Source organism: Rhinolophus ferrumequinum, chromosome 28, assembly GCF_004115265.2.
Source record: "Rhinolophus ferrumequinum isolate MPI-CBG mRhiFer1 chromosome 28, mRhiFer1_v1.p, whole genome shotgun sequence".
Classification (NCBI taxonomy): domain Eukaryota; kingdom Metazoa; phylum Chordata; class Mammalia; order Chiroptera; family Rhinolophidae; genus Rhinolophus; species Rhinolophus ferrumequinum.
Window position 1 is genome coordinate 6,805,555 of NC_046311.1, and position 16,498 is coordinate 6,822,052.

General features: G+C 42.6%; 1 protein-coding gene across 17 annotated transcripts in view; it reads right to left on the reverse strand.

The window, feature by feature from the left end:
* AKAP13 (A-kinase anchoring protein 13) overlaps positions 1-16,498 on the reverse strand; it is a 309,763-nt gene that overhangs the window by 79,965 nt on the left and 213,300 nt on the right. For 16 of the 17 annotated variants that reach the window (XM_033100202.1, XM_033100201.1, XM_033100203.1 and 13 more), the window contains one exon: positions 3,297-3,372. In XM_033100202.1, coding sequence (XP_032956093.1) covers positions 3,297-3,372 — 76 coding nt within the window. Of the gene's footprint in view, positions 1-3,296; positions 3,373-12,033; positions 12,770-16,498 lie in introns of those variants that run through there. The other variant, XM_033100206.1, reaches the window with a different exon arrangement.

Genomic DNA, 16,498 nt, shown 5'->3' on the forward strand with positions numbered 1-16,498 from the left:
TCCAAATAAAAACAGAGGTTTAGTGTTTGTGTGTGGGAGGGGCGGGGGGGTTGCAATCTTGTAATAGACATGGACATATTAAGAAACAACTTCAACACAGAAGTACACAGAAGATGCCACCGAAAGTGAGGCTGGGCCCACAGATTAATCTGAACATGTTTCAGTTAAAGAAAAAAATGACCTTGGTTTGTTTCATCTTGTTCCAAACCGTTTCTGCGTGGGTAATTTTCAATGGGAATAGCCCTGCCTTTAAGACTGGAAATCATGGGTATTCTAAAAGATTTTCTCCCCTAGCATTTCGGAGAGTATGTGCTACCTTAGGTGGAACTGGTGGGTGTGATCTTTCTACTTCTTCCCCTTTCCACACTTGGAAAAATCAAAAACTCCATTCCGTGGTTGAGGGGAAAATAGGGGGGCTGGCCAAGAAAAGGGCTGTCACAGCAACCATGCCGAGCTGCTAGCAGTCCAGCTGGCAGTCTAACAGACCACGTCCAAATTCCAGACTGGAAAACAAACCAGCTCAAGACATTCTAATGGAAAATTCACCGGGAAGATCCAGATTCAGCACTGGTAAGAACACCTCACCCAGGAAAGAAATCCAAGCACTCCACGCACCATGAACCAATTTGGGATGAGTCTGCTGTGTGAATATATGACGTTGATGGTTGAGTTGGGGAGAAGGGAAGGGCATGGAAACAGGGAAAAGGAAAAGAACTTTAAGCCATTAGGAGACCCCACAAACAGGGGGAACCCTGAACGCAAAGCTAATCCACACCCGAGGTCACATGTGTTGTAAGTTTTCAAAAGGAATGAAATCTCTCCTTTCTTCCTGCATTCCCCTTTCCTAATAGAGCTGAGCAGCACAGCAGATATAAGGAAGAATGGGCACTGGTTTGACAGTTAGACTGTGGGGCTTGGATCCAGGTCTACTTATTAGCAGAAAGAGCTCAGGCAGAAGTAACTTAACTCCTCTCTGTCTCCATTTCCATCCCAGTGAAATGGGATGGTTAGAACCTCCCTCAAATCGTTGCAGTGACAGTTAGAAACAATTTATACCTACGGAACTCTGTCCCTCAGCACACAGTAGGCGTGTGATAAACATGCCTAATGAAGTTAAGGCTTCATTAACCTATAATGTGATTCAACAAGCACCCCGTAAAACATCACCCTGAGGCAGAGCGCCCCATTTTATGACCCATGTATAAACCTGTCGGTGACTTTTGTGTCCTGAGCCATTCGCTTTTTAAAAGCTAGCAAAACTTGTACTTTTAAAGATGCTATCTAGTCATTTGGGTTTAAAATTATATATACACAAACAAATTATAGTTGGGGAAGGGTAAGAACATACCAGCAGCACTCACGGGGCTTGGCTGAACCGTGCTAATCTTTATGCTGTTTTGTATTTATCTAGAACTGAAAACTATGCAAAGTCATCTTAAAAGATATTCTCCCATTTGGTCTAACGGTATTGCTCCCTTGAGCTGTGTTTATTATGAAGTACAAGAAAAAAAAAAAAAGATGCCTGAAATTAAAAATCTCAGGTCTGAAGTTCAGAAGCATAATCCAGATCTTGGATTTTGTTAAATCGAGGTTTGAAAAGAATCACTATAAAAACACCAAGAGAGTTGTGGCTGGGGTTGGTGCGTGGAAGGGGACAAGAATGACCTGGAGGAAATGCTCAGGGATTCAAAATTCATTTCTTTAAATGAGTAAATTAAACCACCACATGTGGAGAAACTTCCTGCGAATATTCGAACTGTAGGGCAGCCTCATTCAACCTTTACATGGCAGACAGTTTCGCTGTTTGGGTGGTTGGGAGTAATTACACTTTCAGAAAAAGCCCCAAACAGCTTCAGGAACCAAACAAAACATAGTAAGTACATACTTTTAAGTAGAAGATTCTAGGGGGCCGGACGGGGGAAGTGTCAGCTAAGCCTGTGAACAGGGTCAGTCTTATAAAACACGGAGACCTTCAACAGAACTATAGTGTATTAATTAATTAATATCCTATAACCACTTCCTCCATGGGAGACAAAACTAGAGGAAAACAATTCCCACATTTGTTTCCAACACTTCCTTTGGAGTGAAGTCAGAGGATTGGAGACAGAGGAAGTTCGCCTTTAAATTTAAAAAGTGCAGGGCATCCACACCTACAGTGTGTTTCCAGAAAGGCCAGTAAATGAGGACTCAGTAATTTTTAAAGCAGATCAATAAAATTTGGGAAGGTAGATGGTTTTGTCGGGTAAAGTGTACTCAAGAGCCCAGAATGTAAATCGCCAGGGTTCCCGTGGAAGCTTGAGGAACAAGCACAAGGATTCCACTTACCCTGTCATTCGGACAACACCCCCCAGTGAGGAAACCTAGTAATGCTTTAGAAATGGGAGACAACAGAGCATGCAGACATTAGGGAACATACCTTCGTCCCACTGAATTAGGGGCTAAACCTGGGTGAGCAGCTGGGTCTCCAAACGAACCACAAGCCACGTGCTGCGTTACTACCAAGCAAGGTCTTCAGAGCATTTTGCTCTCATCTGCTGTTAGTAAGACCTCATGGGTGCTTAAGGAAAGACTCCGACCCTGACAATCCTTGAAAACTTTATGGTTCCCAATCTTGTGTACAGGAGAGAGACCAAAGGACTTTTCTTGGCCCATGCGAGGAGCGAACTGGAAACCATGGTGTTATCAGTACCACGCTCTAACCAACTGAACCAAGCGGCCACCCCGCAAAGGAAAGAGTCTGATGCCAGGGCCACACCCCAGCCCAAGTAAATCAGAATCTCTGGGGTAAGACCCAGGCATCAGTTTCTCTTAATGCTGCAGAAGTACTTTCAATGTACAGCCACAACTGAGAGCCACAGGTTTGGTCCTTAATAATATATATTTATAGATTTATCAGGTTAAGAAACCTTTATCATATGTACATATATGCACAGATGCCGTCCCAGATGAATTAATAAATCATAAAGCCCTATGCAAAGACTGCCTACTATTAAGCTGGTGCAAAAGTAATTGCAGTTTTTGCAATTTTTTTTTTAAACCTTTTAAACCGCAATTACTTTTGCACCAACCTAATAAAGTAAAATTTAGGTGATGACACGTACTCATTGCCAAAGGCTTACAAACTCGAACCACATACACCCCTTCCTCTGACTGACTGCGTAATGTGCTAAGGAAGGACAGACTGCGTAATGTGCTAAGGAATAACGATCTGTTATTAAAGTGAGATTGCAGCTCTAGAAAATGGACATTCTGGATGCAGGCTGCAAGGAACCTGGAAGTTGGAAAGTCCTGCTCACCTGGGCTCTGGGTGGGAGCCAAGAGAGAAGTGGCGTCAGGGCACGGCTCTATTGCACACCAGCTTTCTCGGTTTATCTGAAGGAAAAGAAACAGACTGAGTTTCAGACAATGAAGTAACGTGGCATGATTTTACAGCTGCTGCAAGTGTACCTGCTGTATTGTACCAGCAGTCCTAGCTGTTTCTTTGAAAGTTTAATGTAAAGTGAGTAAAATTATTTTAAGGAAAGGAAACCTTTTCACAATACAATCAAGGCAATGGATACTCAATTAACGCTCTACAGAGACTGTCAATAAAAGTTAGGCATACAAAAGCAATTTTTATTTAATAATACATTATGTTTTCATTAAATTTAAAATGATGTAATTTTAAAAAATAATAACCATAAAACAAGTAGACACAAAGTCAGTAGAGATGTAGAAAACTGGAAGAACATTATCAACCAATGGGATCTAACGGACATACACTTCACCCAATAATAGCAGAATACACATTCGTTTTGAATGCACATGAAAGACAGACCATTTTCTCTGGCATAAAACAAGTCTCAAACTTGAGGATTAAAATCATACACAGTATACTCTTTGATTAAAACAGTAGTAAGTTTAGAAACCAAAACCAACAAGATATTGGGGGGAAAATAACAAAACCCCAAATATTTAAAAAAGAAAAAACCTTCTAAAAAGAATCCATGAATCAAAGATGAAATCTTAAGGAAACTTAAGATTAATTAAGTTAATCTTAATTAAGTTAATATTAAGTTAATATTAAGTTAATATTAAGTTAATATTAAGGAAATCTTAAGGTATTAAATATTAGGAAATATTTTTAAAACTTTTTAAAAATAAAAATACCACATATAAATATTTGTGAGATACAGCTAAAACAGTTGTGTGAGCAAAATTTATATTACATGTCGATTTTATTAGAAAAGGTCTCAAATCAATGAACTAAGCTACCACGTTAAGAAACGAGAAAGTCAGTTTATTAACCCACAGCAAATAGAATGATAAAATGAAAAAAAAAAAACACAAAAAACACAAAACAACAAAAATCAGACAGCAGAAATCAACAAAATAGAAAAAAGAGAAACAATAAAATCAATAAAACCAAAAGCTGGTTCCTTGAAAAGATCAATGGTATCAGTAAAACTCTAGCTAACTAACCAAGAACAAAAGAAAAATTACAAATTACCAGTATCAGAAATTAAAGAGGGACATCATTACAGATCCTACAGACACTGAAAAGATAACAAAGGAATATTAGGAACAACTTTACTGCACATCATTATAACCCACATTAGAGAAATTTTGCATACATGTTTTTGAGGAGCATAAAAAGCCCAAAGGTGTTCAGAAATATAAGCTGAAGAAAGAATAATAGGAGATATGGCTACGATGAATCTACGCTTTATTCTCTACCAAGGATGGATAACCCCCTCCCCCCACTATATATGCAAGGGAGTGAAAAGATCAGTATTACAGTAGGAAAATAACTCAAGAAGAAGTGTCTAGATACAATGGGATAGCAGGGAGGAAGGAAGTCTGGGGCACCCAGGACACAAAGCCCGGTTAGGAGGAGCCTGGACTGGGCCGGTGGAGGCAGTGGGCACCTGCACTAGCGACATGTCCTTTGGAGCGCAGAGCAGCAGATCACTAAGTTGGTAAAGAGCCGCGTCCACAGAAAGAAGACAGAAAGACGGGTCAAAGACTCACAACTTAAGAGATGTAGGAAATCCAGAGGGGAAGAAGACGATGATGCATTCTATTTGACTTTGATGAGTTTGAGGTGTTCAGATGTCTTTCAAATGTTTCAACAGTCATGGAATCAGAGAGCAAGTCCGGGACTAACTTCATTTGTTCTTGAGTAATGGGTGAAAAGGGTGTGCAAGTGGGCCAGGGCAGAACACACAGAGAGAAGACATCCTGAAGGCAGCATTCATGTGCCGTAACACACATTTGCAGATGGAGTAGCTTGGAGAACTCACGCTTTGTGGTTCTTACAAACACACAGCACAAAAGTGAGTGTGTTTTAGGGAAATGCAAACAAATCAAAACCACAATGAGATATCACATCAATCCCATTAGGATGGCTATTACTAAACAAACAAACCAAAACAGAAAATAACGAGCATTGGTAAGCATGGGGACAAACTTCAACCTTTGTGTTTTGCTGGTGGGAATGTAAAACGGTGCAGCCACTGTAGAAAACACTGTGGTGGTTCCTCCAAAAAGTAAACAGAATTACCATGTATGATCCAGCAATCCCACTTCTGGGTATGTACCAAAAAGAATTGAAAGCAGGGACCTGAACAGACTACATTCACAGCTGCATTATTCACAATAGACGAAAGTTGGAAACAACCCAAATGTCCATCTATAGATGAACAAATAAACAAAATGTTCTGCATACAAATAATAGAATATTAATCAGCCTTAAAAAAGGAAATTCTGACACATGCTACAACATGGATGGACCTTGAAGACATTATGCTGAGTGAAATAAACCAAAGGACACAAAAGGACAGAGCCCATCTGATTCTAATTACATAAGGTACCTAGACTAGTCAAATTCATAGAGACAAAAAATAGAATGGTGGCTGCCAGGCACTAGGGGAGGGGGAAACGGGGAGTTAGTGTTTAACGGGTAAAGAGTTTGTCTGCAAAGACGAAAACCTTCTAGAGATGGATGGTGGTGATGATGGCACAACACTGTGAATTAATGTCGCTCCACTGTACACCTAAATGTGGTCAATTTTATGTTGTGCATATTTTATCAATAAAAAATGAGTACAGCAGTTAGAAATAAGCAAGTTTGTTTAGCGAAAAGTAGTCGGGCAGCTCATAGTCAGAGGCAGAGCTGGTGATCGGGGCCAGATGATACCAGACGTGGTCAGTGCCATTACCCGGAGGCAAACTCCACGGGCACTGAGGGCGGGAAGGACGTCAAAACACGCATCAGCATTTTCAACCACATCCTGCATACAGTGACGGCAACAGCGCGCACAGCATATTCATGTGTGAAAACTACTGTGCAGACCATGTAAGTCAGCTGCACAACAGATACACATGGATTGCAAAACATTCTCCCCGTCCTTGTGCCATTTCAGAATCACTGATGTGACAGATAAACTAACGTGTCTTAGTCTCAGCTCTATTCTACAATTCCGCTGTTTCTTTCTCACTAGTGAGAGACAACTTAATTAAAGGACCCACTATGTGGTTCATTTCAAACATTTCCAGAGTGCTTGCCAGGCCGTGAGTAACACATGGCAACACATCTGTTGCCATGTTAGTCTCTTTCCCAAAAGGTGACCTGTAAGACTGAGCTTTTTACAATAATAAATGGTAAACTGGTTCTTTGTACTATCAATACTCTTCTTAGCCAGCTCTGAGACTAGGCTTCGCAAAAGATTCTGATCACCAACTTCGGATCAGGAGACAAAATAGGAAGAAACAACAGTACTGAGGCTGCTGATAAGTTGAGTTTTACAGGAAAAACGAAGATGGCGCTGATGAGTCTTTCCGTTCAGATTTTGCCCAGATGGGACCTTTGAGCTATTCACCAAATACAGGATTGGCAAGTGACTGCATGGGCAGGGGAGGGGAGAGTTCAAGATGATTCAGAAATTTTGTGATGTAGCTGGAAACGAAGAAAACAGAGACCTTGCCATTCAATATCCGTATCTTTTTGAAGGATCAATGACCAAAACACACTTCCTGGCTCCGACCGCATTCATGGTTCTTCAGCTAATAACCAAGTTAATCTTTTCTTGATAGTATGTCCCTGACGAAATCATGGACAGGTCCTGCAGGTGTTCACCATTCGAAGGTGTGGTGACTTAGTGCATATGGAACACGGGATAACAGACGTTACTTCAGAAGAAATGCCAGACCCACCCCTCACCCCAAGCCCCGCCCCCAAGTTATTTTTCATTCCTGCCCGGAGGCCTGGGACCCCTTGCCATTAGCTAAACCACACCCACGTCGTGTTCCCATCAGTCTGAAAATAGAGTGGTACATATTTTCAGTGGAGAGGGAGCTGCCTTTTGTTTTTGGCAGTGTTTCTGCTACTGTTTATATCTGAACATCCTAATAATACAGCTCATGGTTACACCCAGGCTTCCCAGCCGTTGCCGTTATTTACTTCCTCGGCAACTGTCTCAGGAGATCCAGCCAGAGTTCCAGGGCTGAACAAAAGGAAGCAAAACCCCACCATCCGGACATGGGAGCCAACACTTGAGCCAAAGTCCTTTCAGGGAATCAGATTGTAACAGAGCAGATATGTGGAGCTGTCTTATACCCTTCACCTCCTTTTACATCTTTTGTTTGCTACAATGTGGAAGTCTCTCAAAGCCAGCAAACTTTGAAAGCATGTATATTTTTCTGGAAAATAACACTGTAGTTACAGACAAACTACTCCTTTTGAAGAGGCTGGTGGTCTGCTAAAACCTCATGGATGGAGGAGGCGGTTCTCCTCTGAAGTCATCTCAGCCAGTGCACACAAAACATGGGTGCAAAGCTTTTAACCATTTGTCGGACGCTCTGAAGTACTCGCTACAAAATATGCTCGCGATCGATCATCAATAACATGAGAAATCATGTACTATGAACAGGCAATATTTTTCCAGGTAACCCAAAATCATAAAATTCGTAAAACAGAAATGGCTCTTCGACTAACATCAATTTAAATCAGCAGTTAATACTAGAGTCTGACCCCCTTCTTTTTGGTCTGCGAGTTTTACAGTCAATTTCTGATACTTGCTGTCCTCTTGTGCTAAGAACGGTCTCAGGAATGCTTATCATGTGTTGGCTACTGATGTGTTAAGGGAAACCTCCCCTCATTCATTCACTTGGGAGCTCGGTGCTGGCTTTCTGAACAGTGCTGAGAAAAACAGGCACGCTGATACCAAAGGGCCTCTGCTTATGATTCAAATTCTTCCGTATCTCATCTTGGGCAAGTGATTCATAGGTAGCAACCACTTATCATGAGCGCCAGAAGTCACAGGTGCATCAGAAGAGGGCAACCCAGGGACTGTCACACAGTGAGGCAGAGGAATACGCGTGTGTACTGGGTTGGGGGACGCATGGGTGGGTGACAAGGTACACACACTATCAATGCGTACGTCAGTATTTAGGAAAAAATTCAGAAAGGAGGGAAGACGGTGGGGGGAGGATATTGGGGGTTGAAGACGGGGAAGCAAGAGCTGATCTGAGGATAAAGGCCAATGTCTGCAGCCTTAGGGAATCTTAAGGCCTCGATGCAGAACCATCGCAAAACGAGCTAGAGACCTGACAAAGGGGACAGGTCGGAATGCAGAAGAAGCCAACAGAAGCGTGGGTCCCTCACACAGGCTGGGAAGCTGGCAGCTCACCTACAGTACATTATCCGGATGCCAGCGGAAGGACGGGGGTTGTAAATGGAACACCAAACACCAAACTGACAGCTCAAAAATCTACATTGTGCGATTACTATCGTACTTCATCTCTGAGTCTTACGCCTCCCTGCCAGTACATTAATGCAGGAACACGATGCTTAGGAATCCATATTCACCAATTCATTCAATCAACAAACACTTGAATATTAAATTCATGGTCATTTAATATGAATTAGGGACACTGTTCTGAGTGCTTAGATATATTTAGTTGAACGGAAGAAAAATTACAAACTCCTTAGCATAAAAAAGCAAACTTCCACAGATAAGTGGACTGAGAACATATACATGGTCACTGGAGGACTGAAGTGGTACGTACAGCTGATACCATTTTTTAGAAACAACGATTACGGATACTGAAATTCAAAATGGAAGATAACTGGAGAACACTTCTGAATGATTTTTAAAAAAGAATTGTGTGGAAAATAGGTTACAAATTGTTTGACAAACTGAAATTATAAGAGATTGTGCATCTGTCCAAAGGGTTATAGAAGGAATTCCTGCGCAGGAAAGAAGTGACCGAGATAACGTCTAAGAATTCTTCCAATATGAAAAGTCTAAAATAGAAAAAAATGTGCGTATAGATAAATAAAAATTGGTACACATATGCAGTAGGTCAAGTCAAACAGGAGGTCTAAGATGGCAAAAAACACATGGACTTTGAAAGCAATCAGATCTGGGGTTGCATCCTCTGACCCATTACGTATGAGCTGCGAGACCTTGGGAAACTTACTGACTACGCCAAAACGTTTTTCCATACGTGAGACTAGGAAGGTCAAAATTAAATGCCTGTATCTCATATCCATCCACTTTTTCCCCCTTCAGACCACAAAACCACCTTACCATGCTTGGGCTGCCGCAATGGCAGCCTAATTGATTCCCACACAGCCAGAATGATACTGTATAAACATAAAATGAGAAACAAGGTATCCAGACAAAGCAAGCTCCTCCCCTCAGCTGTCAAGACCCTGCTTTTCTGGATCCCACTTGTGCCTCCAGCCTTCGTCTCAGATCACTCCCGGCTTGCTCAGGATGCTTCTGTCACAACGGCTCCGTCAGTTCTTCCCTACCTCAGGGTCTCATACCGGCTGCTCCTTCTTTCTAGAATACCTTCCCTTGGGTAGAGCGGGCATATTTTTATGCCCTGGAGATGAATTTGAAAACTGTCAGGACCTCAGAAAGACCTTTCTAAGACAGGTCTTCCTGTTACTATTTCCTACATAGCACGCTGCTTATTTCTGTCCAACTAGTTCAGTGTATCGTTCTTTCTCTACTTCTTGCCTGTCCGGAAGCAAGAAGAGGGTGAGGATTTAAAGCCTGTGTGGGCCTCGGACTTAGCACCGTGCTTGGCACCGAAAGGTCATTAATGCTGATTTAACAGGTGGCTCTCAAGGATGTCACCTTCTTTCTATCTCCAAAGCAAAGAAATTAATGCCACCCTTACCCAAAGCAAAGAAATTAACGCCAGCCTTACCTATCTCATTCATACTGGAAATAAGGTGTTTTCAGGCCTCCTAACGTATACTCATTTGTTTAAAAACAATGCCTGTTTCCTGAGAAGTGAAGTGTTTTCTACTGAAAATCTCTTATTACGTAGTAGGCAGCAAGGTATAAAGAAAGAACACAAACCCAGGTGCATCTGAGAGAAAACGAATTGTCCTTTCTCAGCTGTGACCTTGTGGGAAAAAGCACATCTTTGTCACCAATTCCCTCGCACCCCTCACCAGGGCTGATGACAGCCCTCCGGCTCTTCAGATGACGTAAGCCTCAAATGAATAATGTACATGAAAGTGTTTTGTTAAAACTATAAAACAGCATCACGAGGCCAACGTGCTGACTTAGCTCCACGCATGAAGGCTTTTGTGTCCTGCCAGAGCCTCGAGTGCTATACGTTTTATCGTGTTTTAAATACATGGTATTCCTTATGGTACCTGAGCTGAGATTTGCTATCCTCCTTCCCTCTTTTTCTTTTCCCTTTTCCCCCTGGACATGTAAAAATCATCAAGAGTCAAGCACATAAAGGTTCTAAAAACTAGGCTCTCCCAAATATGTAAGGGCAAAAAATTTAAAACATTGTGATTTCACAGAGGAAATAACATTTCAGAGAAACTAAAATACATAATCTCTTGGAACAATTCAAAATACCAAGTTACCAAGTACTCTGAGCCTGGGCCAGGCAGGTCAAACCACCACCTGAGAGCGCCCGTCTGTCCATCCATTCCTAGCCCCTCAGCCAATGCAGGGTTTTACTGGCTCCCATGTCTAGGCTTCTAAGCCCATTTCATGGCCTCTATGGACCAATGAAAACTAGGGAGTCTCAGTAATACACTGGACTGACAAACCAGTAAAACGGCCCCACTATTTCCCGGACCAGAGCAATCACTGCCACTTGGCCTAGACTTCTCTGGCTCCATACTCTCACACGTTCAGGTACCGAGGGTGTTTTGGCATCTCTGAAGCACTTGGTCGGCTTCCAATTTCCCCTGCTTTTGCCAGAAAACTGTTAAACTTCCAAAAAGTACTCCTTGAGTCATCCAACATTCCCAGACTCCCATCTTATGGCTGGAGGAGTCCTGACTAATTTTAGATTCCAGGATGTCTTCTGTGAGCAATTAGCTTTCCAGAGTCTCCGCTCCCCCTCCTTAGACACCCAACATCATCAATGCTGAGAAAGCAAACAAACACAGCTATCAACAGAGTCTGAGGCCAGCCCTGAAAAGCAGTCAAACCACGCCAAAAGGGCCACTTTGCCACTTTAATAAATAGATTGACTGGAGAACCTTCCAAAGGAAATAAATGTGTCTATCTTTTCTTTTCCCTAAAGAGTTGTGAGTGAGACATAGCAGAAAGAATAGAAAAGGCTCAGACAAAAGACAAAGAGACAGAGGCAGCAAGAGAGACCTTCAGAGAAAGACACCCAGACAGACGGGGCTGAGGGTGGGGGACGGGATGGCAGGGACAGAAGGACAGACAGAGACGTTGCAGGAAAGAGAAACTATGGAGGTGAATCTCTCCCTCCGAGATTCCCAAGACCATGAGGTTTACTCCTGAGCATAAGAACGCATTTTAAAACAAGCAAAAGGACATTTCAACAGTAAGGGACTCAATGCTGATTTTCAAGTCCCCTTGTTTCTGTTCACATAGTCCTTTAAGAACCTTAAAACCACCAACCTGGCCCCCACCCCACACTGCTCCAACACCCTTCTCAGCCCCTCTCCCACGGCAAGCAGGTGGCCAGGGACCCAGCGCCTGGACCCAGCAGAGAGCCTGAGAGCTCGGACGTCCATCAAGCATGGCTCCTTACCTTCAGCAACACCACGTCCACTGCCCTGTCCACCTTGGAGATATCGCACAGACTGTAGCGCCTCTTGTGCCGTTCATACATGTTGTCCAGAGGCAGAAGAGACGCAACAAAAAGCAGATGTGCCCACTCTGAACCTGGGGCACCAGCGCACTCCTTCCAGTCCAGAGCCGGAGGAGACCTGTGCCTTCCAGACTCTTCTATATACAAACCCCTCAGAGGGTCACACAATAAATTAAAAAAAGAAACCACGCAGGATCCAATGCCTTGAACTGACAGAGAACTTTCTGACACGTTCAGAGCAACGGGTTGATTAATTTATAATTCATAATATCAACAGTAAGTGCCTCCTGATGCTATACTTTATGCACATCTTGAGAGAACGAGAACCACACACCATTTCCATCACTGGCGATAACTCCAGTGGAAAAATCAAGAATGAACTGACTGAGCATAATGGCCGAGGCACGTGGGGAAGAAAACCAAAGCAGGCAATAAAAATCCAGTGTGGAAAAGAGAGAGAGAGAGACAAAAAAGGGAAGACAACTCTATTTCAAAGAGATGACATGAAAAAATTCTCCCATTAAATTCTGTTCTTGCTTTAAAAAGAAAAAAAAGACAAGGCCAATCAATTTTTCCTCTATAGGACAAAAAGGCAGAAGAAGCTTGGAGTTCTGGCTAAAGAGCTTTCGGACTTTCAGAGTCTGTGTCTCGCTCACCAGGCAGTTGAGCTTGGTTCTGATTTAAACTGAAAATATGTAATGACAGCAGAGCAAAGGCGGAAAAGAAAAAGGCCACTCCTCCTGCTCTGCTCCCTCCCTTTCTCCTGGGGCGCTGGCCCTGCCCTACCCAGCCTCCCCCCACACCACCACCCTTTTTCCCTCACTCTCCAGAACGTCACGACCTGCCCTTTCAGTTCTTCACCAACAGCCTTGGAGGTTGGAAAACCTAATTGCAGTGGTGGGAACATGATTCACCCTCAGGAAGAAGAGAAAAACAAGGCTCCTTTTCCAACCCGCTTCCTCCTCCTCCAGCTCCTCCAACCGTCCTCTATGAAAAAGGCTGCCAGGCGTTGCCAGATGCAAGGAGAGCTTTGAAGTCAGGGCAGTGTGGTAATAAAGGGACAAGGATGTCACCCTCCACACTGAGTAGGACGACTTATCTCCTCTTCCAAGGACGGAACCTGGAACTGCCCCAGGCACACAGTACGTCTCCCCACCAAACGCAAACCAATGATTTCACGTGAGAAAAATGTTAGTCAACTATTTCAGGGCTATGTGTCTAGGACAGAGAAGGAGCTGTAAGAAGAGTCACCTGGCTGGGACTCCTGCACGTTACCTGAGCTTTGCATATGGCCCCTGCTGCTTCATTTGCCTGTTTTTTACTATTTGAGGTCTCTTAAGCCCCCACCCTTTGGAACATTCTCAGGGGCCAGACCTATTCCAGGGTTCATTCTCTCGCTTCAGACATTCTCTCACTTGGGTTGCAAAGGATTTGGGAGGAGAAGGAGGAGGAACTGAGGGAAGCAAAAGCGGGGGAAAGAGTGCAGAACGGAAAAAATAAGATTTTCTCCTGGGAGCATTAGTCTGCTGACATTTCCTCAAGTGCCTGGACCTGGAGAGTGTGAATGAGGGAGTACAAATACCCCCACAGAAAGGAAGCTGGGAGGGTGGATTTAATACCCGAATTTCTGTCACTATTGCAAACAGAGTTGGTGATAAGGTTTTTCGGGAGCTTTGAAAGGGGGACAGAAGGTCTGATGCGTCACGAGTTCCTCAGGCCAGGCGTTCAAATTGCCAACCAGCTCAAAGGAGAGAAATGCAGCCAATCCCGCTAGAATGCAGGCATTTTCCTCATCTGTCTGTTAACACCACAGCTCAGCTATAACCCGCTCAAAGCCTTTGATCCCACATCACTGTTTCATGAAGGTGGGGCCTCCCCTTCCCCACCCACCCCTTCCCCACAGGCTCCCAGCAAGCCTTGGCTCTGTGATGTTACCAACATTTACGGAAGAAAAAGAGGGTGCTTTTCATTAGAGTGATGATGGGAAACAGCAGAAAACAAGATGATTAGAGAAAGATTAAAACGTTGTAAATAAAATTCTTCCTCGGGCTCACCCAAAAGGACGGGAACCTCAGCGGGAACTTATAAACACTTTGAAACTATGTGGTCGAAAGCACAAATCGAAAAGATCCTGGAGGCTTTAGTGTATGGAAAAATGGATAGTTTATTATCTTTTCTGGATGAACTTTCACCAAGCTATAATTTAGAACTCTCCTTCCTCCCCATATGAATAAAAACCTGCTTCCCTCTGTCCTCAATATGGTGTATTCCCTTCCGTTTTAATTAGAATCAAATGTTTCCTGCTTCCAAGGTTCCCAGCCATCTCTCTAGGGATCAGATGCTTTAATCACAATAAGCCTCTCTGCGCCAAACCTCCCCTAACTATTGACACAAATGTACAGAATTTACGAGATATTTTGTGCCTTGCGCTGAAGGCCAACAAAATAAATAAGTAGCAAGGTATCTGCCCTCAAGAAGTTTATATAATTAGAGAAGAATCTGTTCCAAAATAATATGATTATCTGAAAGGGCCCAGATTACTGTTTTGAGACACACAGATTAACCTTTTCATTTCTGACTATCTGCTGGCTTTGTGCTACAGGCTGCGAATCTAGAAGACTTACTCTTTCTGCACACATAAACATATTAAAATGATTAGGAATTGTCCTTACTTATTCTGTTCCTTCTTGGAAAACAAATGTTCTAGGGAGGGAACATATGCTCTGGTGAGGAAAACAAGAGTCTGTTTTGTTTTCCCCTCTGGATCTGCTCAGCACTCCTCAACAGAACACAGAAATCTGCAGTCCTGTGCCTGCCTCTGCTGCTGCTGTGACGATTCCAAGCTTTTATCAAAAACATCTGGAACCACTGAACAGCTATTCTGTTAGGATTCTGAAGCACCGCGACCAATCATTTTACATGCATACTAGACCTGACAGTTACAACTTTGCATTTGGAGAATATTTCCTCTTTAATTTTGGGAACTTGTAGTAAAAAAAAATATGTTCATTATTTACAACCTCTTACAATATAGTTTTCACAAGATTAATTATAATCGCCATTCTCTGTGTGTCCTCCCATCTACTCTCTGCCCACAGCAAGGGGTCCCAAATTCTCCAAAAGAAGCAAGCAGCGCTTTTAGTCTGTTCATAACACAGGCCCAACATATGCTCTTCATGATTCTAGAAAAGTGAAGTATAAAAATATTGCATGCATTACAATTTAACTGTAGTATTTCTGTTTGTGAATTCAATTTTCTTTTGATTTATTTAATTACAAGATCTAGCACCTTACCCAAATTATTTAACACTTTTACCTGTCAATTCTATTTGGCTCCTTTTGTTCCTGCTGGGGCAGAACCCTGCCTCTTTAGCAGGTTCTGAATTAGGCACCACCTGGTGGGTATGCTAAAGACCCGAACAGAACACCCAAGCCCAGTCAACAAAGGAGCAGCAGCATGTGACTGGGCACTGGCTAAGTGACTCACCCGTGATCAACTTAAGTCTCTGCAGGAATGTAAGGTAGTAAGCTGAAAATTAAGGGTTCTTCCCATTCCTGGGTGTGCCATTATCTCTCCGAAGAACCTGGAATAATTAGTTTGACTCTCTGGACCTAGGTTTCCAAAACTGAAAAATGAGAGGGGGTGCCCACTAGAACATACCTGAAATTCCTTCTTGATCTGATACCGTCACGCTGACACTAAGAAATCTTTATTATCTGTCATATAGCTCACAAGATGGGGGTAGATTCAGAGAAGAAAAAGGAATTAAGAAATTCTGTCAAAACTTCTTTTAGAAAACATGTAGTATATATTCTTGCATAATTATATTTGCCACCCCATTTTCACATGAAATGAGAAGGTCTGCCACAAATACCAATTTCATTAATCTATGATTTCATTAACTTAAAAATAATGAGTCATCCAGAGTTACCTATTTGTTGGTAGCCAAATTTACTAGAATATACACAAAATATTAGTTTCCATTCGAGCAACTCCAGTTTGTTTAGAATAACAGAATGCTTCAAATAAGAAAGATGTTTTTGAGCATCGGAATATTTGAAAGGAAAAAGAAGAAAATTATTTACAGTGGCTGCAAAGACACTGCTCCATCTAGGATTTCCTTTTTAATTTCCGTTGAGGTGTTCAAGTACTACTGGTCCTGGTGTTTCTCGGACTCACAGATGTGAAGATTCCAAGAATGTTAAGAGAGTTACAGGAGAAGAGAAAAGCCTAAAGGGCAATCAAACAGAAATTCTCTTCGAATCAGTAGCAGGCAGCAGTGGGTGGCTCCCGTGCTATAACCCTTCATTGCCTTTGCAAAAACACACCTTAAGACAATTTAGGTGGTTGCAACAAAGCCAACTTCTGGTTGACAACAATAACGAGGGCAAAAAGAAATTAAGA